The sequence below is a fragment of the Pleuronectes platessa genome, chromosome 21 (genome assembly GCF_947347685.1).
Source record: "Pleuronectes platessa chromosome 21, fPlePla1.1, whole genome shotgun sequence".
NCBI classification, from domain to species: domain Eukaryota; kingdom Metazoa; phylum Chordata; class Actinopteri; order Pleuronectiformes; family Pleuronectidae; genus Pleuronectes; species Pleuronectes platessa.
The window spans coordinates 20,391,283-20,413,667 of NC_070646.1; the positions used below are offsets into that span (position 1 = coordinate 20,391,283).

The following is a 22,385-nucleotide window of genomic DNA, read 5'->3' on the forward strand; positions in this document are numbered from 1 at the left end:
CAGTATTAGTACATACAGACTAATATATCTGTTCAAGTAGGGGCTATGATGTAGCGTGAGCAATTTTGTGTCAATTGGACAATGTTACAATAACTTCATTTTCAGACTGATCAGTAGGTGGCGCTATGACCCTGAGGAAATATTTACACATAAAGCTGTTCAGGCCTGGACTCTGACCATGTGACAGAAGTTTGGTGGTGGTAGGACAATGCACAGTGGAGTTCTGACAACATCGTCTCCTTTGGCGAAGGATGAACCTTCACCGTACCTCAATGTTTAAAGGGTTTGAGGAAATGTTCCAATTCTGAGAGAGAGAAAGAGAGATAGAGTGACGTTACCTTTACAATACATCAAATATTCCTTTGATCTATGACCACTGTCACTGCAGGAGTGGAGTTGTTTGTTGACAGCTCAGCATCGAAGGATTCATGGTCCATGTATGTCCGAGTTACAGAACATAGTGTTTTGATGGCGTGTAATCAAACTTTGGTCATCTCACGCTTAGACTACTGCAACTCCCTCCTGGCAGGTCTACCTGCTAGTGCTTTCCGACCTCTGCAGCTCTTCCAGAATGCAGCAACTCCACTGATCTTTAACCTACCTAATTTCACTCGCACTATTCTGCTCCTCCGCTCCATTCACTGGTTACCAGTGGCTGCCTGCATCCATTTCAAAACACGAACGCAAGTACCATTTCAAGTACTTGCGTTCCATGCTGTGAACAGATACGGCACAGTCTAAATCCAGGACATGGTCAAATCTTTCACCCAAGCCTGTCCATTCCGCTCTGCATCTGCCAATTGGCTTGTTGCTCCCTCACTGCGAGCTAGCCCCTCAACAAAATCTTGACTGTTTGCTGCCCTGGCTCCTAAATGGTGGATCAAGCTCCCTATTGACCTCAAGACACCAGAAAGTCTACAAAACTTCCGCCGCAGACTAAAGACACATTCTTCAACTACACTGTGGATTAAAAAAATATATATAAAATACATATGTATATATATGTATTCAGTTTAGTTGCACCTATATGGCACTTACATGTAGCAGTTGTAGTTTGGCTTTTTTAAAGCAAATTGTACTCACTTGATTCTTGTACCCTTATGGTTGAATGCACTTATTGTCTGTTTAAAACTAAAAACATACATCTTCCGACTATACCTTGAATAAAAAAATACTAACAATCTTTGAAACTAACAATTTAGTAGCACTTAAATGGCACTTACTTATAGCACTTTGCACTTTTGTTGTCCTGGGTCTGTACCCTCGGGGTTGAATACACTTATTGTAAGTCGCTTTGGATAAAAGCGTCAGCTAAATGAAATGTAATGTGTAATGTTTGCGTGAGTTTAGTAACAAAACATTTTATCTTAATTTTTACTGACGACGATGGAGTTTTAGTTTTACACTCTTCCAGACCTTTGGGATGGCATAACATGTATGTTGTATTACTGGCAGAATTAATCTTTTGCACAGAAATACATCTCCCGCGAGGTTTGAAGTAAAACTGGCCTCTATATGGTGCAGCTAGATACCACAGTTCTGGAGGATTTGGCTTTTGGGTTTTGGCTTGAGGTGCCCCAGGCTCACTCCCCTCACACCACGCCTCCCAATTTTTCACAGGCCGCATTATGGTTTGGGGGTTTAACTGGACGTTCACGCCAAGCCCTCAATTCTGCACGCTGCAGCCAGACTCTTCTCCACTAGTCACTCATCAAGTAATTAGGTAAATGCATAGGATGTGTCGCTCCCAGGGTCATTGGAGTGCAATACAACAGCTAAAGAAAACAAAACACACACCACACAACAGACACCAAGGAAGTTAGAATATAAAGGACACAGAAAACACAGAAAGCCAGGTAAGATATAATAAAACACATGCAAGTCAAATAAAAATTTTAATCTTAGAAAACACAGCTAAATATGGCATGCACATATAATTTTGACCCTGTCACATATAGCAAGGATGATATTAAAAGCATAATCAAGTCAGACACAACAGTGGGACAGTACCACAGTTGGTTTCAGAGAAATTATTGGCAACAGAGGCAGGTACTTTAGGAAGCTCTTCAGAGGAACCCACAAACACTAAATATCAGAGTTATGCTGTGGAGAACCTAGGGAGATGTTGGATGCAGGGCTTTTTTATGTTCTTTGAATGCACGTGAATATGGAAAGATATTAATCCAGACAGATTGAACGGCCGTTTTGATCCACACTCCGTTCCGTGGGGTGGCGGTAAAGCACATGTCAGTTATTTGCCAACAGTAATTTAACAAAAGAAGAAGAAGCAGAAGCAGTAGAAGAAGAGAAGGAGGAGGAAGAAGCAGAACAACAACAACGAAAACAGCTAAATCAGGAAACTAGCATGGCTGCCGACAGCGAAGTAAGTGTTTCCATTAATGTTAAATGAGTTCTTTAAGGAAAACGAGTCAGTGCTGTGTATGTGTCTAAATGCGTGCTGAGTTCAAGGTCTACTTTAACCACTGTATGTCTTTTCCAGCCCGAGTCGGAGGTGTTTGAGATCACCGACTTCACAACAGCGTCAGAGTGGGAACGGTAGGCGAGCTCATTTTAATACAAACAAGCAATACACCATCTGCTATCATGTTACACACACAAACAAGGTATCATTTCACGTTATTTTACTGCACTTCATCTAAGCTTCGGACTGAGCAACGCGGTCGTCTTAATTCCTCTTTCAAGATGATGGTATAATGACTTTAACTTGTTCAATATAAGCAGATGTTAATCAAGGAACATACATTTATAAAAGAAAGAAAGGTTTGCATTTTCAACAACCTCCTTGGACGTTTCCGATGTACACCTGAATGCAAGTGACGCATAATGTAAAGACGGCATGACCTGAAAACATCCCGGTAGCGAATCAGTTGGAGTCGGAACAATGGAAGTTTTCACAGACATAAATGCTATGGTACACATATTTGGAACAGTAAAGAACAAACTCAAGAACGTGATGGACTTGACTTATCATTTATTAAACAAAATCAAATCAAAAAATGTCTGCCACTTTCTCATGCAAGAGGCCTGCTCTCTGGGCTAACAAAAAAAAGATCTCCAGGACAGTCTAAGTAAACAAATAAATAAATCAGAAATAAGCACTCACAAACAAGCTATGAAAAATGGTCAGTGGTTGGCGCATTAACCAGACATTTCAATTAAGTTTACAGTTCTTCTCCAAGAACAACTTCACATTCCCAGGTGAGAGACCTGGTCTCTGTGCTGTGACAATGGGACTCATTTGCTATGACACCAGCTGCTTTTGTTCTCACCACCATGCGTATGTTTGTGAATCAGAATCGTTCTATATTGACACGCGCGTCTGCTCTCTGCCACGCCTCTATTTCTCAATATAAGGACATTCGTTTGTTCAACTTTAAAAAAATAAATAAAATGGAGTTTAAATATACTATGCATTAAGTTGAAATAGTGTGTGTTTACATTTGCTAGGGCAGCCAGGCCGTTCATCATTTGTGGGTACACATGATCTGAGGAAGTTCTAAATTTATTCGCAGACTACAGACAAATTTATTTATCCCAGATTCGTGCGTCAAGTGCTCTAACGAATACTTTTAGCAGAGATTTGTGCGTACGCACTGTTAGTAAAGGAGGCCCAATGTCACCTGCATTGGAGAACTCCCTAGCGTTTAGCCCACTTGGCTAAATGGGGACACAAGCCTCTCATTGGGCCTCATTTACTAACATTGCGCACAAATCTGTGCTTAAAGCGTGCATTGATTTTAAATTAATTAATTTGTTTAGATTAAAAATATTTATCAAATACCTGTAAGGGATACCCAGGATAGTTATTCAGAATGTCCAGTCAAGCTCTTGAATCATGCAACAAGTGGAAGTGTGGAGTCAGTAGGGCTGGGCGATATGGAAAAAAACTGTCAAACGATGATGCATGACGTTTCGACAGACGTCTCCTGAAGCCCGGATTGTTTGAGTCTGGGAGTGCGTAAGAGTTTAAACACACACAGGCCCCGCCCCTACTTACTCACAAAGTGAAACACACAGTCTCATGACCTGATCAGTACATGGAGTTTACATAGTTTGTTTGATTCGCTCCAGAGTTTGAGGTTACATTTAAACATCATGAAAAATTTGTCGTATACATTAAGTGTGCGCTCAGTACAACACAAGACCAGTGCAGCCAGGACTCAGTGTTAGTGACCAGAGAATATGGTTACATGATCAGACACCATCGATTTATAACTAAATACATAATCTTAAGTATGTCATCTTAATCATAACCATCCCATTAAAAGACAGAACATGAACGTTAACTAGGATATTTTTGGGACTTTGAAATTAACTTCAGAATTTATTTTCATCTGTATTAACTGAACTTTGAACTAGTTTTTTTAAGTGTGAATTGGCACAACACTGGCGCAGGTCAACAAGTGACACAGGCAGCAGATAAACTCTTCCCACAGATTTAGGGTGTAACGTGGTGTCGAACTTCATTCTGTTGAGACGTCATGCGTTGTGTGGTAAAACGTGAATGGTGTTCTCCCTCATGTTCACGTTCATCATATATAAACTGATTCGTTCAGTTCAGCAAAAATATGAATGTCATGCATGATACGTTTTTTTTCCCCATATCGCCCAGCCCTACGAACTCCATACACTTTAGGTGCTGTGTGTATTTTAAGATAAAATAAGCATGAGGAACCTGGAGGCGAGTAGTCCTTTTACACATTTAGACCATTGGGATGAATTAAAAGATGCAGACCAAGCCAAAAGTCCATTGTTATGTAATGATTCATGGTGTTAACAATCAGTAGATATATTTTTTTATGCAGTGCCAAACAGAGCGAGTTCGAAATGATAATACAGCATTTATGTATGTGTGTTCATATGTGTACATGTGTGTAAAAAATTGAATCAGGAAGTGGGAAAACACGCTGTACGTACAACCAATCCTTGCTGCTCACAACTAAACATATTTTACCTGCTTAAAGGTTTGTGTCCAGAGTGGAGGAGGTGCTGAATGACTGGAAGCTGATTGGGAACTCAGCAGGAAACCTGTCCCTGGAAAAGGTATTCTACTGTTATTAATCTTTAAATATTCAGGTAAATAACACCACTAAGCAGTGTGCTGCCAAGAGTTTCTTTGACTGTACTTTATTATAAGGTAACATTATTTGAACACAGGGTGAATACACCAGAGGCACCTGGGGGGAAAAGTCTCAGGAAATAAATTTTGCGGACTTTAAGTTCCTCATAACTCACCACTTCCTGAAAAAAGAACGCGAGAAGGACACTGGGAAGGACAAGATTGAGGAAGGTATGTCCATGATTTCAATGTTCCATAATATGAAGGTTACCTTATATAGTTAACAGCAATGTTTTAGCTTTTGCATTTAACCCTAATGTTTGTGATGAGATTTGAAAGTAATCTTAAGTGGCAGTTAACAGGTGAACTAGTTCACACTAAATGAGACCAACACTCCAATTTTCAGTGTTTGACAAAACTTTTTGTAATCTTCCCTGTCTAGATGCCTTCCCCTTGGCAATGGAGGACCTTCTGTGTATGAACAATGATTTCCCGCCTCGAGCCCACTGCCTGGTCAGATGGTGAGTTCAGTCGTTCATTAATTTTTTATGCAAAGTTAAACCAGATTTCTCAGATCAGTATTACGTTTTCACTGCAACCCCAACCTTATTTCCCACTTAACATGTCTTCCATTTTGAATCAATTAAGTTAAATGGATTGGCATTTTTAACCTTATTATTGGACTCTTTTTTTCCTGTACACACTTGGTCTACAATGGTATGAAATTTTCATGTTTGATAATTGTCTCAGATGTAACAATGGTATTTCACAAGTAAGTCTTTGGCTTGTTTGGATATGGGATTTAACTTAATTCTCTTTGCAAGAGACTGTAAGACAGTTGGTTGAGCTGGAACATTAAAGAATAAGGGAATTATCATATCATAATTTATATATAATAATTCCACTTATCTTTATCTGTCTGTAACTCATATCTTCAGAATCGTTCATCTCATTGGCTTCACACTTGCATGTCTTTTGTTAAGGGCCCAAGGTGCAATTTTGAACGCAGACTTTGTTGAATTAAACAGGCAAAACATTTATTGCAGTCAGTGGGGGCAAACCAGCTGGCCTTAACAGGCTCTATATTTAACTCTGCTGACCGAGTTGAACATAGTTTATGCGTGTCCTAGGATAACCTACATCATTGTTTGGCGACTGGCAGTCCATGGGCCCAAACTGCTCCGCAATATCACCATGTCCTACTGACTCAGGCATTCATGGTTGTTTCAGATGCTGATCTCTGTCATGGCAGTAACCTTATTAACCAACATTATTAGATCACATTCTCTTTAGCAATTTCTCAAAATAAAAATTTCGGTGTGAAGGTTGTGTTATTTCATTAACAGAGCTGTTAACCTCTGTTGCTGACATACAATAAATGAAAAAATACTAGCAGTTAAGTAAGTAATTCAAACTTGTGTATAAGCCACAAATGAACAGCAATAAACCAATACATTTTATTAGATTAAAATATATAATATAAAATATATATATATTTAATAGCTAGTCGAAAATGCCGACCTTGAAGAAGAAGACTGTCACCTTTTTTGCTTTGACAAATGGAAAACTGCTGGTGAGTGTGATTTACTGTTTAATTGTGCATTGTGTGGTGTTAATGTATCATGTTACAGGTGTGTGCATGTATGTTAAAATCACAGATATATATGCAAGTTGATTTTAGTGATCAACATAGTTACATAGTGAAAATGTACTATAAGGTGGGATGTACACCAGCTAGCTAGCCATCCACCAGCTTTGACACTTCTTGTAAATAAAATTTAACTTTCATGGGGAATCATGGGAGCGTTATTTCTTGTTTTGTTATTTTCAGTTCAACCAGCCATAGCTGTAACCCAACTATACAGTTACAGCTCAGGACCAACTACCTCCAGCTGGTCAGCATAGGAGGAAAGCACAGTTAGATTGTGCAAACTTATATAAAAAAGTATGTGCACTTGGACAACAAGTCGTTTGATATCTGTACTGAGATGCTACCAGTTAGTGGTGGGAAGTGTCCTTTTTTTACCCGGCTGTCTGCTCATCCATTACTATATAAATGGAGCTCAGTACCATATATTATATAAATCCATAAAAGCAAATCTTAGAACTATAAAGAGAGCAATACAAGATATTATTTAAAATTCATGAAAGTAATTCTCAGAATTATACAGCAAGACACTGAAAAGGTTACAGCTAACTTCCGTGGAAAGTGTGATGATGCAAGATCAATTATCTACCTGGTTTAATTTGCGCATCCCTATCATATGCCTTGTATCTATATAAGGAGATGTAATACAGGTAAGTGTTACATATAAATACAGGAGAATTACTCATTTAAAACTAATTTCAGGGACCGACTTTTTTCACCTACGTAATATTTCAAAAATCCAGCACGTCCTGTCTTAGAAAGATAGAGAAAAATTTGTCCAGGCTTTTGTTACGTCCAGAGTTATCCACCTCATCAAAAAAGCCGTTAATGATATGGGACCCTTATAACTTAAAGAGCTCATAATAACGTATCACCCCACAGGAGCACTGTTCGAGAACAGAGTAGGAGCCGTAGCGTTGAGCTATAAAGCGTCTGTCCTGTGGAATCGTCTCCAAGTTTCAGTTTGGGAGACAGGGTTGGATTAAAAAACCTTCCTTTTTGATAAAGATTATAGTTAGAGCAGGCTCAGGTCTACTCTTAGCTATGCTGCTGTAGAGTTAGACTATTGGGAGATACATGACACAGAGTTTCTCTTTTGTCGTCTCCCTCTTCATCACAATAATGTCTCATCAATACACGTGTATAGACTTCGCTTCTTCCCAGGTGTCCATGTGCTTTATCATTTGCAGATCCAGGATCGGTGCTGCAACCACATTGTGGATTGTAGATCGTGATGGTGGATCGTGCATGTGATGGTGGATAGTGAGCTTGGATTGCGATCATGCTGGCAGCTGTCTTATATTGTGATGTTGGATAGTGGATCGTGATCATGATTGTGGTGGCAGCTGATTGTGGATTATGAATACAGCATGTCTGTGAAGATTGTCAGTCTCTGTCACTTGTAGACCCACCCTGGTATTGTGTGTGTCATTAGGGTCACTGTAGTTTTTTTTTTTTTAAGATGCATTTATTAGTCCCAAACACATGCACAGGCACACTCATGCAGGTAGGGGAATTTAATCTCTGCTTTTGACCCATCTGGTGCAGGACACACAGAGCAGTGAGCGACCATGTACGGCGCCCGGGGAGCAGATGTTGGGGGAGTAAGGTGCCTTGCTCAGGGGCACTAGACAGGGTGGGGAGAATCCTCTTGGATTTTTGGACAGATCAATCCAGGTTCGTCTTTTTGTTGTTTCTCCGTGGAGTCGAACCAGAGACCTTTTCTGCCCATAGTCCAAGTTTCTGCCACTAGTCAGTGGTTGGGTATTCAACGGTTTGGGGAGCGAACTTAGGCCAGCGTTGTAGGTGGCTGAAAATTGATGGTTTTTCCAAGTTGATAAAGGTGGCTTTCTTCACTTCACCTTCAAACCATCAGAAAATATGCACATTACCATCCTCAAGAGTGTTCCTTGTCCTTGAGGTGTAAGTAAATTTTAGCCATCCATTTATGTATTGGTTGTTTTATTTCCCAGATGTACTGTATAGTTCTGATTAATCCATTGGACTGCATAAACCACAGTGTTCTGTTTGTGTCTGTGTGTTTCGTCCTTAGGGTGAAAAACTTTTGTCGTAGTCTTTTGCTGTGCTTGAAATGTACAGGTATGTGTTGTTTGTGTAAACAGTTTTTCAGAGACTCCAGCAACATAAGGACTCACAATTTAGTTCTGTTTTGTTGTCCTACTGTCAGCTTTGATTTCTTTTGGAGATTTTGATGAAATCCCAGTTTGGGAAGCCACAGGTTTTTAAGATTTTCTTGATGTAAATGTTAAATGGTCTGTATTTATAAAGCCTTATCTAGTCCTCAAAACACTTTACAGTACAGTTTTACATACACCCATTCACCCCAACACATTCATTCAGTGCATCTATGTGCAAAACTTTCTCAAAAGTGAAAAGGTGTTCTTCGTCATGCGGACTAGGGAAGGTTCCTTCACAATATCCTTGTGGGTCCTTGTATGTTTGTTTTGTACTCATTGGTGTTTGGATGACTCCCAGGCTGGCTTCTAGTGGATTATACGAGTCAAAGAATCAGTATTGATCTCTGTATGTTCGTTTCCTATTCACTTTAATGTTGAGGGTTATGTCTTCTTCAATTTACACCACACAATCCAATAAGGCCAGACATCTTTTGGTTGAACTTAATCTTCTTATTCACTACATTGATGTGTTCTGAGAAGGCTTTAACTTCCTGTGTTTTCATTTTGACCCAGGTCTCGTCAACATATCTGTATCAATGGCTGGGAGCAGTTTCTGGAAGGAGATCAGGGCTCTTCTTTCCACTTCTTGCATGTAGAGGTTGGCCACAATGGGAGACACTAGGGAGCACATCTGTGTTTCTGCCCCTAGAAACCAGTGTTGTACTGAAAGTAGGGGGCAGTCAGGCAGAGTTCAAGCAGAATTCAAATAGATTAGTTGGATATACAATATGCCTACTCATCTTTGACAAGATGGCGGCGCGTGTAGACGCAGCGACCACTCGCGCTCCCAACAAAGCGGTGTTATGTTTATTTAATAAGTGTTTGTCCGGAAGTTTTCCGTGTTCGTCTCGTCTGTCTGCGTCGGATTATAAGTACAGCCTCTGTTAGACATCTGCAAGAGCAAGATTAACAACGGGTTGGATACTACAACAGAGACAACCATCAAGGAGCTCGGATTACTCCGCCAGCCCGTGATTACACCGGACCCGACTGCAACCACAGCCCAGATAAAGAGACGTCGGAAACGGTGTGCGAGGAAGTAGAAGAGGGGCAAGCGCGGAGGTATCCGAGCTAGGCTAGCGGCTAGCCCAACTCGCCCAGCCATACCATCCATCATCATGACTAACGTACGATCCTTGGACAATAAAATGCATCATATACGACTGCTGAGGTCAGCGAAACGGACAGTGAGTAACTGCTGTGTGCTTGTTTTCACTGAAACATGGCTTAATGATAACATCCCCGACTCCGCTGTACATCTGGAGCAGCTAACATGCTATCGAGCGGACAGAGCCCTCGTCAACGGAGGTAAACAACGCGGCGGAGGAGTTTGTGTTTACACATGTGATGCGTGGTGCCAGGACGCTGTGGTAGTATGCAGACACTGTTCACCACTGGCGGAGTTTATGATCATAAAGTGCCGTCCTTTCTATCTGCCGAGGGAATTCACTGCGGTTTTAATAATTGCGGTATATATCCCTCCAACCTCCAGCTGCAGTGACAGGGATGCAGCACTTTGTGAACTTTATCAGGCTATCAGCGAACAACAGACAGCACACCCAGATGGATTTACAATCATCGCTGGAGATTTTAATCATGCTGATCTTAAAACTGTCTTACCAAAACTTCATCATACAAGGCCTCCCCCCTCCCCCACATCGGACTTTCCGACCACATCACTGTCATGCTAATGCCAGCATATATGCCAAGAGTGAAAGTGGAAAGACCGGTCCGGAAAGAGATTACAGTGTGGCCGGATGGATCAAGGTGTGCTCTCCAGGACTGTCTTGCGACAACAGACTGGGATATGTTCAAGCAAGCAGCTACATACAACAACCACATAGACAATGAGGAGCTTACAGACACTGTTCTCTCCTACATCCGCAAATGCACAGATGATGTGACCCACACAAAGACCATCATCACTCGGGCTAACAAGAAGCCATGGCTGACAGGAGCTGTCCATCGGCTGCTGAGGGCCAGAGACAAAGCCTTCAGAGCCGGGGATAGAATTGGCCTGAGAACAGCGAGAGCCAGCCTGTCACGTGGCATCGGAAGAGCAAAACAGGACTACTCCAAAAAAATAATAAGCCACTTCAAGGACAGCAGAGACACGCGCAGCCTGTTGCAGGGCATCCAGACCATCACGGATTACAAACCTGCATCACAGACCTGCGACGACAACATCTCTCTGCTTAACGACCTCAACAGCTTCTTTGCACGGTTCGAAGCAACAAACACAAGCCCACAGAAAACCCCCCACCCTGGACCCCTTTCAGTTCGCATATCGGGCTAAACGTTCCACAGAGGACGCAATCTGCTCTGTTCTCCACCCAGCTCTCACCAACCTGGAAAATGCAGACTCACATGTGAGAATGCTTTTCATAGACTTTAGTTCAGCGTTTAACACCATAATCCCACAACAACTCATCTGTAAACTGGACCAGCTGGTGCTCAACACCTCCCTTTGCAATTGGATGCTGGACTTCCTCAGTAAGAGGCCACAAGCAGTACGGGTCGGCAACAACACCTCGAGCAGCATCACACTCAGCACAGGGGACCCACAAGGCTGTGTGCTCAGTCCCCTGCTCTTCACCCTGCTGACTCATGACTGCACATCAACATACAGCACAAATCACATGGTGAAGTTTGCGGATGACACAACTCTGGTGGGTCTCATCACCAAGAACGATGAACAAAACAAAACAAATAAACAAAACAACGGTGCTGCAACTCAGCAGTTCTTTAGCAGTTATCTTTTCTATTCCATATGGAACATTAATATAATCTTCATCCTAAACAGAATTCGGGCTCCTTAGCCATTGTGTGGTTGAATAAAACTTTTTTTTTTTTTTTTTAAATCAAACAGATAGATAGATAGATAGATAGAGATATATATATATATATATATATATATATATATATATTTTTTTTTAAAATTTTGTCAAACAACCATTAACCACACCATGACACAATCTAATGCCTCTAAAGGCCCTCTTAGCTAGTCGTTCTTTAGCCAGTTGGTGAGGCAAACTAACGCCCCTCGCCGTCCAACGCATGCTTTGCGTTGCCGTGGTTAGGCGGGTATTGCTACGGTGAAACAATAACGTCTTTCTGCAGAGTGTGCATATCACCTTGGTTTTATTGAATGTTCGATCTTAGTTTTTTTGGAACACGATCTTCCCGTCCAGAAGGTCCTCAGGTTCATCAGAATTATCCATGTTGTTTGTTTGTTTGAATAGCAGCTGCCGTCTGAATGTATTAGAGCGGCGACTAGTGCAGAGGCGGCGGAATTGGAAGGTCCTTCTGCGCATGCGTTAAATGCGTTAAAAAAAACACACGAATTAATCCTGTAATTTAATCATAACGCGTTCTTTTTCACAGCTCTAATACTAACACCATTGGCAATATCTCTATCACTACAGTTTGTTTTACAGCTCCCTTCATCTCTTTCTGACAGTTTATTTTGTATGAATACTTTACACATTGATACACCTACATTTAGACACTGTCTTTTGTAATCCACCTTGTAAATAGTGTTATTTTGTTAATGTGCGTTGATACACACTGCACTTCCTGGGAGAGGGATTTTTTTCTAATTTGCATAATTGAAACTATTAAAAACAATCTTTTTGTTTTTATCCCATATCACCAAATTTAGTAGACAGCATGTGAGACAGGGATACAGATTTCAATTATAAATGAGTTGAATCGGTTAAAAAAACCTAACTGCAATTAACCCCAAAAATGTTGACAGGGGAGGGGCTTAACAGGTCATTGGCCACAACTAATCACGATTGGTCCAATCATCATCAAACTGGGTAAAAAAGTTATATCGTGACCGAAAACAGCGGTAAAGCATGTAGAGCTTTGCCCGTAGGTGGCGCTAAAATCTCCCAAAATCAATCCTATCTTCTTATCAAATTCCACGAAATTTGGTAAGAATGCTCTAGACAACTAAAAACTAACTTCTAAAGTGACTTTAATTGGCGCAAGTGGGCCTGGCCTATCAAACTTTTGCATATTTTGCTGGAATTCTATCACAAATTTGAAGCTAGAAACAGAAATTGTAGCCTGACGTTGTCATACTCAAAATTCTAGTCAGAATGTGACTCTGATACCGCTCCATCGGGCTGTGATTATGGGGCGTGTTTCAACCGAACCAGGAAAAAAAAAACCTTGTCTCAATTGGATAGACTTACAACCAATCAGAGCAACGTAGTATGTGACGTATGTTAAGCGAAGCCTTGTGAGTTATTAACTAATGCCGGGTTCACACCGGACGCTGAAGCGACGCCAAAGCGACGCTTAAGCGCAGCGCCAAGCCTTAAATAACAGCTGGTTCCCATCCACTCCCATGTTAAACCTTTGTGCGGGTCACACCGGAGGCTGAAGCGCCGCGCTGCGCCAAGGCTGCCTGGCGCCGTGCAGCGATCGTTTCGGTGTCGAGTCTATTTTTTGCGCTTGGCGCGAGCGTATCGCGCCAGGAAACACACGGAAAAATGATTTTAAACGATATTGATGACATATTTTATGATATAAATTATCAAATATGCATCCCATACTTTGAATTCCCCTTCTGTTGTCCTGGAGTTTTAATTTTACCAATGACATTATTAAATGTCCCCCTCTGCCCATCTACTACAGCCACACAAGCAGTGATAAAGCTAAAAAGAGAGAGAGGGGGGCTAAGTATTCTCCACATAGGTTTGAGTGGAGAATATGTAATTTACCCTCGACACCCGACATTTAACGGAGGAAACAGCGGAGAAGTTCTTCAACATTGATGACTTTAAATTAATAATTGAAGTGGAGAAGTACAGTGAGTTGTATGATCCTCGGAACATGTTGTATAAAGACTACACCAAAAAAGACAAATGTTGGGACGCTGTTGCTTAATGTTGGAGCAACAAGTAAGTATATGCTTGAATACTACTGGATCAACGGGTGATATTATTAGCGCTGCCCGGCGCTTCAGCACCGCTTCAGCGTCCGGTGTGAACAGCCAACTGCCGGCGCGATAGGGATTAGCGCGGCGCTTTGGCGTCGCTTCCGCGTTCTCTGCTCCTCTTTCAAAATGAATATGCTATCGATGTCTTCTAAAACAGACTCAATGGCAGCATCTACACATCTCAGCTCTCCAGCGGCAGGCATGTTTGTTGAAAACGAATTCAATACAAGCGCACTTTGATGACGTGGTTGATTACATTACTGTTGATCATCTGGCCATCATCGTATAGAGCCCGCCGGAGCGGAGCGACTCCAGACCGAACTTCCCGACCTCAAATGTTGTGGGCGGTGCTAAGTTTGTCCAGCATCCAGGCTATAGAAATCGGGTCATTCATTGGGAAGGATGAAAAAGTAATGCCCAAGAAATCTGAGTACACTCGGCCACATGGTGGCACTTTTACATATGACAGGCTACTCCATTCACACAGTTTATCCGATTTGATTTAAAAAGTTCACAAATAAGTCCACCTCAATGTGTCTCTTACATTGAGCTGCTGCTTCCTCTTATTGAGATGCTGCTTCCTCTTTTTGAGCTGCTTCCTTCCTATCGAACTGCTTCCTCCTATTGAGCGAATTAATGCGCAAAGTTGCTCATTGCCGTTTGCGGCTATATTTTCATATAGCCAATCAGTTTTACTCATTAGATCAACATTTTTAAATAAAGAAGCTGTAATCACATTGCTTTATGCATGCCAAACTCAATGTTACCAATTTCTGAAAATCATTATGAAAAATGTAATACGAAAATTAATATTCATAAAATGTCATTAATTCATATTATCATTTAAAACTCATATTTCTTGCATAAAGAACCCTAGCCTAAATAAATTCTCTAATTAATTAACAATTTTTTTTTTTAAATGTATGACATAAATGTGTACAAACAGGTGAGGCAGGAACGGGTCTATGTTGGAGGAAATGTGGAGAACAACTGGCAGATCATTTCCATATATTTTTGAGCTGCCCAGCCATTCTGCCGTACTTGCAGGTGGTAATACAAGTAATGCAGACTGTTTTTGGAGATGGATTTGACTGTTCCTTTTCTACAGTTTATTTGGGAAATATCGCAGCTCACCTACTGGTGCAAGACAAATATTTGTTGAAGATATTATTAGCGACCAGCAAGAAAGCTGTAACACGTAAATGGCTACAGGCCGAACCCCCAACAGAGACTGACTGGATAGATATTGTAAATTATATTCAAAATATGGAGAAAATGTTTTTTTTTTCGCTGAATCTACAGTTTGATAAATTTTTGCAGTATTGGGAAAAATGGATTGTGTTTGTGACCTCACAGGATCATCACTGATCTGTTACTGTGTGAATTTACATTTATTTCCATCAGTATACCATCAGTATAAATGTATAGGTGACCAACTTTTTGTTCCTTGTATGTATGTATGTTTCTTTGTTTCTTTAAAAATAAAGTATATAAAAAAAAGTAGGATATTTAAAAAAAATCATGCTATTTATCAGTTCAAACAGACAGGGTCATACTCTATTGACCATAAACTCCTGTCTGACAACTGCAGACCATTTTCCCATTTAGAGAATTTACTGAATGTCACAGAGTTATTGTCCATGTTGTTTTGTGGCCCCTTGTACTGTGTGACAGACTAGTTATATCTGTAATAAGTAGGGATGAGCGAGTACAGCATTATCTGTATCCGTATCCGTACTCGGCGTGGGCGGGGCCTAACCCGGAAGTGGGTGTAATTTAACCAGGAAGTGGGCTGGATTTAACCCGGAAGTAGGCCGGGTTGTCTTGAAACGGGCGGGGCTTTAACCAGTATGTTATTTTAAGCATGCAATTGTTATGGGGTGATCAGAAATTGTTATATTTATTGCTGATTAGAAAGCTATTACAGGACAGCATCAGCATTGAGCTTCAGATCAATGATTTTGATCACAATAGCAAACGAACTATTTACAGGACAAGTTTTGCAACAATGAATACAACACATTTTGTATTTACAACACAATACAACACTATTTACAGGACAAGTTTTGCAACAATGAATACAACACATGCTGTTGCAATTATGAAGTGAAATGTAATAAGTGTTTTCATACTCAACATAACTTTCTTTTTTGCATTGACCTTAATGAAGACCAGTTGTTCCACATGGCTAGGGTCTAAGTTTGCACGCTGTGGACTGACCACATTTCCAGCTGTGCTAAAAACACGCTCAGACTGGACACTTGTAGGTGGACAACTGAGATGCTGCAGTGCAAAGCGTGTACGATTGGGCCAGCATTGAAGCTTGCCTGACCAGTATTTCACTGCTATCACCTGATGGTAAATGTGTCCTCATTGGAATAGCCGATTTCTTTTTCTGCAGGAAAGACAAGACTGAAGTGCTGCTGGTGTCAGGTGTCTCTTCTGTGTTTCTTGCAGGTGTAGCCACAGGGTTACAGAGCTCCATCCTGTGGAGTAATGTCCTCTTCAGTGCCTCCACATCAATATTGTCTGGAAAACAGCTGGCTTTATATCTGGGGTCAAGGAGAGTGGCAAGCAGAAATGTGGAGTTTGCAAAAATTGGTTGGAAACGCCATTCTAGTTCTTTGCTCAAATTGGCTGCCAGTCTCCTTGCTGCTGTGCCTAACTTTTCCCTGGACTCAGCCGCAACATCTTGGCCCAGCCCCACTGTGGCCACCTGATCATCATCACCAGCCATGAACTGATCAGATTCATCCTCAGATTCCTCACCAGCTGCAAGACCTCCCACATGCAGTGACCTGATGATGGAGCACAGGCCATGCAGGAGGGGGATGACCTCAGAGATGGAGGCGCTGTGTTTTGAGAGTGCCCTTGTGACCTCCTCAAAAGGACAAAGAACAGTGAGCATGTCTAATGCTAACCTCCACTCATTTGGATAGATGATTGTTGGAGCTCTACCCATGTTAGACTCCTGTGTCATAATCTGCACAGCCCTGCGCTGTTCCAGCAGCCGCTGGAGCATGTAGAACGTATAGTTCCACCTTGTTTTTATATCTGTTATGAGCGTGTGCTGGGGGAGGTTCAACTGTGTTTGCAGCTCATGTAGTCTGTTGCTGGCTTTGCTTGAGCGATGAACATGGCCAGATATGATCCTGGCTCTGGAGAGAAGGGATGTCACAACCCTGTCCTTCTCCAGTGCTTTGATCACCACCAAGTGAAGCGTATGGGACATGCAACGGATGTGCCCATATTCAGTCAAAGCTTTCACCATGTTGGCTGCATTATCTGAAACAACAAACCGTATTGTGACAGACTGACCAACAGACTCTTCCCACTCTCATCTTTTCCTTAAGGCAGCACAGAATGTTGTTTGATGTGTGCTCAATGTCCAGCACACCAACATTTAGCAGCCCTGCTTTCCTCTGTACTGAAGCTTTCCTTACACGTTCACACTAGTGCCCAGTTAGACAGAGATATGCATGTGCGTTGTGATTGCTGGTCCAGAGATCTGTAGTGAGGTTGATGACACCTCCTTCAGCTGCCTTAAGTGACTGGACCAACTCCCCTCTCATTGCCCCATACAGCTCAGGCACTACAGTTCGACTGAAATAGTGCCTCGATGGGATCTTATACTTGGGCTCTAAAAAGCCAACAAGTGTCTTGAAGCCTCTCCTCTCCACCACAGAGAGGTTCAAGATCAGTGCAGATCATTTTACCAATCATCTCTGTAATTTGTTTTGACCGGGGATGGTTTGCTGAGAATGGCTTCTTTGCTGCAAATGCAGTCAGTATTGGTGAAGAGGAAGATGAATGTGAGCCCGTAGTAGCACCCAGCTGAACCCCAGTGACCCGAGAAGAAAGAGGAGAGGAGGAGGAGGCTGATACAGTGGGCTTTCTAATGTGATGGGCATATAGCAGATGGTTATGTAGAGATGTTGTGTTGTAATGTTTTGAATCTCTACCTGTGCTTAGCTTGGACTTGCAAAGCTTGCAAATGGCTTTGGAGGGATCATTTTCAGACACAGTGAAAGAGTGGGTGCTACTGCCACCGTCACTGTCCTGCAAGGTTAAGCAAACTCTGACTGGTGGTGGAGGAGGAGGAGGGGAGGGAGGGAGGGAGGGAGGGAGGGAGAGAGGGAGAGAGGGAGAGAGGGAGAGAGAGACCAGATACTCGTTTCAGCCGAGTATCCGGCTCATCTCTAGTAATAAGCATGTTATAAATAATAAAATTACTGTTCCATTAATACAATGTACTGTCATATATGTAGCAATATTTTTTCTATTTGATATTTTAGTGTTCAACTCTCTTCAACTCTTTTTTTAGCAAATTCATATTGTGTGTACGTCCATGTGGAAAATAATATTTAAATGCTGACATGCTTTTTTGTAAGTGATTTAAGTTGTAAATGGAGATCCTTCTGTGATTTTCACAGGGCGAAGGGTTCTCCAAGATAGGCAAACATGAATGAAGTTTATCCTTTAGGACAATCTCATGTTCAATGAGATGCAATTGTCTGTGTGTGTATTGCAGTGGTGGCCTTTTATTAGCACACATAATACATACATTAAAATGTATGTAACCCTAACCCTAACCCCAAGACTAACTGTTATCATAGTAATAACTACATTAAAGCATTATATACCGTCTGCAGCTAATTGGTTGGTACTACATTATTTAATGTAATTTCTGCTTTGACTGTTTTTTTGGTGACAGGTATGGGATACGAGAATTTGTGGTCATTACTCCTGGCACCAACTGTGAGGCCATCGTCAGTGAGTCAAAATGCAATCTGCTCCTGAGTTCCATCGCCATTTCTCTGGCCAACAGTGGCTGGTGAGTGTGATTTCTCATTATTTACCAAATATTTTCTTTCATTGTATGTAAAAGGTCTGTTTTTATATTGGGCTTTTCTAATCTTGATAACCACACACTTAAAGTACCGTTTTTGCCAATCATCCATTCACACACTCCCATTCATACAGTCCATGTCTGTGCAGCACTTTTTCCGTCGCACATCGATCAAACACTTCTGGCATAGCTGTTAGGAAGAATTTGCGGTTCAGTATCTTACCCAAGGAAAGCTTGACATGTAGAATGGGGGAGACTTGGATTGTTCCAACAACCTTCATCTGCCGACATTTGATGATTGTGAAACCGCTGGGCTAAACACTGAAGCTTGACAACAAGAATGCATGAACCTAGAAACAGTCGTTCATGCATTTATATAAACCTGGTTAGATAATTACAACTCCCTTTTCTCCGTCTGTAGCACAAAATCTCTCGGAGATCCTCAAATGCTATCCTCTTGGTTGTTCCAAAGTCCAGGATTATACATTAAGGTGACAAAGCATTTGCCATTCATGCCCCCAGACTTTAGAACAACCTGCCTCAGTAGATCAGGATGGCTTAATGTATCATCTCGTTTAAGTCTCTTCTCAATACACACTTTTATAGACTAGTCTTCCTGTGATCATCTCAATGTTTTATTTATTTATTTATTCATTTTGCATTCTTAATATGTTTTTGATAGTTATACTCCTCTATTGAAACTGTTCATGTGATTACACTGTTAGGATTCCTGTTGTTGTTTTTATCATGTAAAGCACCTTGCAAACCTTGTTTTGGAAAGTTGCTATTTGAACAAAGTTTTTATTAATATTATTATTATTACAATAAATCAAGTAATGATCACTTCCATGGACATGAACTTATTTTTGCAACTAGTCGATTCGCCCTTTGCTGGTCATTCGAGAGGATGACTGCACTTATTTTTATATATCTCTGCGATTAATCCATCATAGCAGTATATTTTTGCCAAGTATTTGGTCTACTCATATAGATACGATAAGAGTCTTGATGAGTTTATAAACCACATATGTCTGGATGATTTGGCATTCAGGAGCCGCACGCAGACACAAGATCAGGATGAGACCAATTTAAAGTCCCGGATGAGCTCAGGATCCATAATGTTGTCACAGAGCTGTGATATGCATTGGAGTCTCTGGTCCACACTACATCCCCAGGTAGACCATGAAGCCGACAACAATGGACAGGACTACCTCTGCAATCTATTTGGCAGAAGGTAGTTTAGGGCAGTGATTTTCAACCAGCGTGCCGCGGCACACTAGTGTGCCGTGAGAGATCGTCAGGTGTGCCGTGGGAAATGATTTAATATCTAGTGTTGCACCAATGTATCGGCCGAACATCGGTAAAGATCGGTATTCGCCTCGTTTACCGACATCGGCACATCAGTAATAAACTTGAATTTCACTGATATCATTGGCCGATGTTCATTGGTATTTGTGGTTAAACCGCTGGGCACGTGCCGCGGCTGGGGGGAGCAGTTCGCCCCCGTCGCCCTCCTCTCCACGCCGCCTGAGGCTCGGTGTGCGGCACGCCTCTACATTTTTTTGGAGGAGGGGAGGTCCTCGTCCGCGGCGCCTCACGGCATCGCTGGTGCAGGGGCTTTCTTTCTCTTGGGCCGCGGGGCGGTGTCCGTCGGCGGTGCGGAAGTAGGGGGACCGGTTGGAGGGAACCGGGTACGGCGGGTTGGCGGCAGCGACTCTGGACGCGTGTCGGTCCCTTCTCGTGGATCACCTCAGCTACGGCGCCCGCTGGGGGGACCCTCCGTTCGTGCAGGGGGCCCCCTCCGGTTGTGCGCCTCGAATGGGGCCTAGCAGCTGACTTAGAACTGGTGCGGACCAGGGGAATCCGACTGTTTAATTCAAACAAGCATAGCGAAGGCCCAAGGTGGGTGTTGACGCGATGTGATTTCTGCCCAGTGCTCTAAATGTCAAAGTGAAGAAATTCAATGAAGCGTGGGTAAACGGAGGGAGTAACTTCTGGCACTCAAAATGGGTCAATCTGAAGAGGGCTGATTTAGACAGGGTAAGAAGGTCCTGTTTTAAATGGTCCTTGTGGCATTTTGACCAAAATATGTTAGACATTTCATTTAGACCCCAAGGAACCAATTTGATTGATTGATATCAACTGTGATAAAATGGGAATAATATGTCTCCGTTAAATAAAGTTTAGTTAAATCAAAGATTTTTTCATAAATCTGATTTGTGCTCATTAAAAAATAAGAGTAATAAAGGGCTGAAATACTTTAAAATAATGCTTTTTAATACATTTAGAAACTATATTACTAACTATATGTATTATATGTACTGTGTTAGGCCATGAGTGTCATTTTGTGTCATTCGTTTGGTGGTGTGCCCCAGGATTTTGTAAATGTAAAAAATGTGCCTCGGCTCAAAAAGGTTGAAAATCACTGGTTTAGGGGATAAAACAATAAAGATAATTATATTGATAGAACTTTTCGTCGATAGAAATTTAAGACATGGTTGATGGAACTCATTTCCATCGATGTTTTGACAGACAAAACAAACAGCCAATGTTAATGAGAATAGCGCCACGTTGAAAATGAGCTGCAAAGTGTGTCATACTTCGCTACCAAATTGGATTTCTGGTTAATTGTGGAATTAAGACAGGCACTATTCTCCTGTTCAGATATAATATATAGTAACATATATAGGTATTTGTGAGGATGGTCAAAAATTCCTAAACTTTTCCCCCATTTTTGATCATGATCAGCACAAAACCTACTATCCCAATAATACCAGTGGGACATCTGTTTAGCAGAGGAATGACAAAAGCTGTACAATACAATGGATAGAACAAACTGTAAATTCAACATGAAGGTCTCGCACATCAAGCATTCATTTGAGCCCCCCTCTAAGAGGGGACTGTCTTAGACAAACATCTCTTAATTTGAGCAAAGGTTTTAAGCCGCTAGGGCTGCACTTCTGTTATGTATCTCTTTTTTCTCAGCTCCAGAATGATCATAATTGATTAGTATTAATTATATATTAAGGACCTGTGATAAATGAAGATAATTTTTACGGTATATTGAAACACAAAATATGAATCAACATTTTAACAAACTTAAGCTATTTCAAACCCAAGATAACATTCAAACCCTTTTTATTCAATTCATTTCTGATTATATAGTACCAAATCTTCCCTTTAATTCAGGGAAGGGACACTTCTGATATCAATGTTTTCTAGGGAGTGAAGCCTCTCACCTTGGCCATGCTTTCGCACTTCCCTAAACACGACAGACAGCTGCACTATGCCTCAAGGTGAGGAGACAGTCTCTCGGAAGAACAATTGAATAAACATACTAGATTTAAATTTAACAACTTCAATCATCATAATTAACACATCGTTGAGTCTTCAACCCATGTGCATTACGCACGTAGAGGGTCACCACCACGAAGAGGGTTACTAGATCATACAATGCATGTCGATATGGATTCCATCCTCGCAAGATTGTCATTCAGACTTTCGCTAATTATCAACTATCTTTTTTCTATGACAATATTAGACTTTAAACAAATTAGTAAAATTACCCACTTTACTTGATCAATGTTCTTGCTTTTTTCTTTTAACATGCAATGAAAAGATAAAATCATAATTTTGATACGTAATATTTATCATTCATG

General features: G+C 41.4%; 1 protein-coding gene across 1 annotated transcript in view; it reads left to right on the plus strand.

Annotated features, from left to right (window-relative positions):
- The first annotated feature begins 2,273 nt into the window (after nt 1-2,273).
- The window catches only part of rab3gap1 (RAB3 GTPase activating protein subunit 1), a 77,793-nt gene continuing 57,681 nt past the window's right edge, over nt 2,274-22,385 (plus strand). Inside the window, 6 exon segments of the mRNA XM_053413285.1 lie at nt 2,274-2,383; nt 2,501-2,556; nt 4,986-5,064; nt 5,179-5,311; nt 5,523-5,601; nt 18,592-18,711. Of these exon segments, the coding sequence (XP_053269260.1) occupies nt 2,366-2,383; nt 2,501-2,556; nt 4,986-5,064; nt 5,179-5,311; nt 5,523-5,601; nt 18,592-18,711 (485 nt within the window). The 5' untranslated portion in view covers nt 2,274-2,365.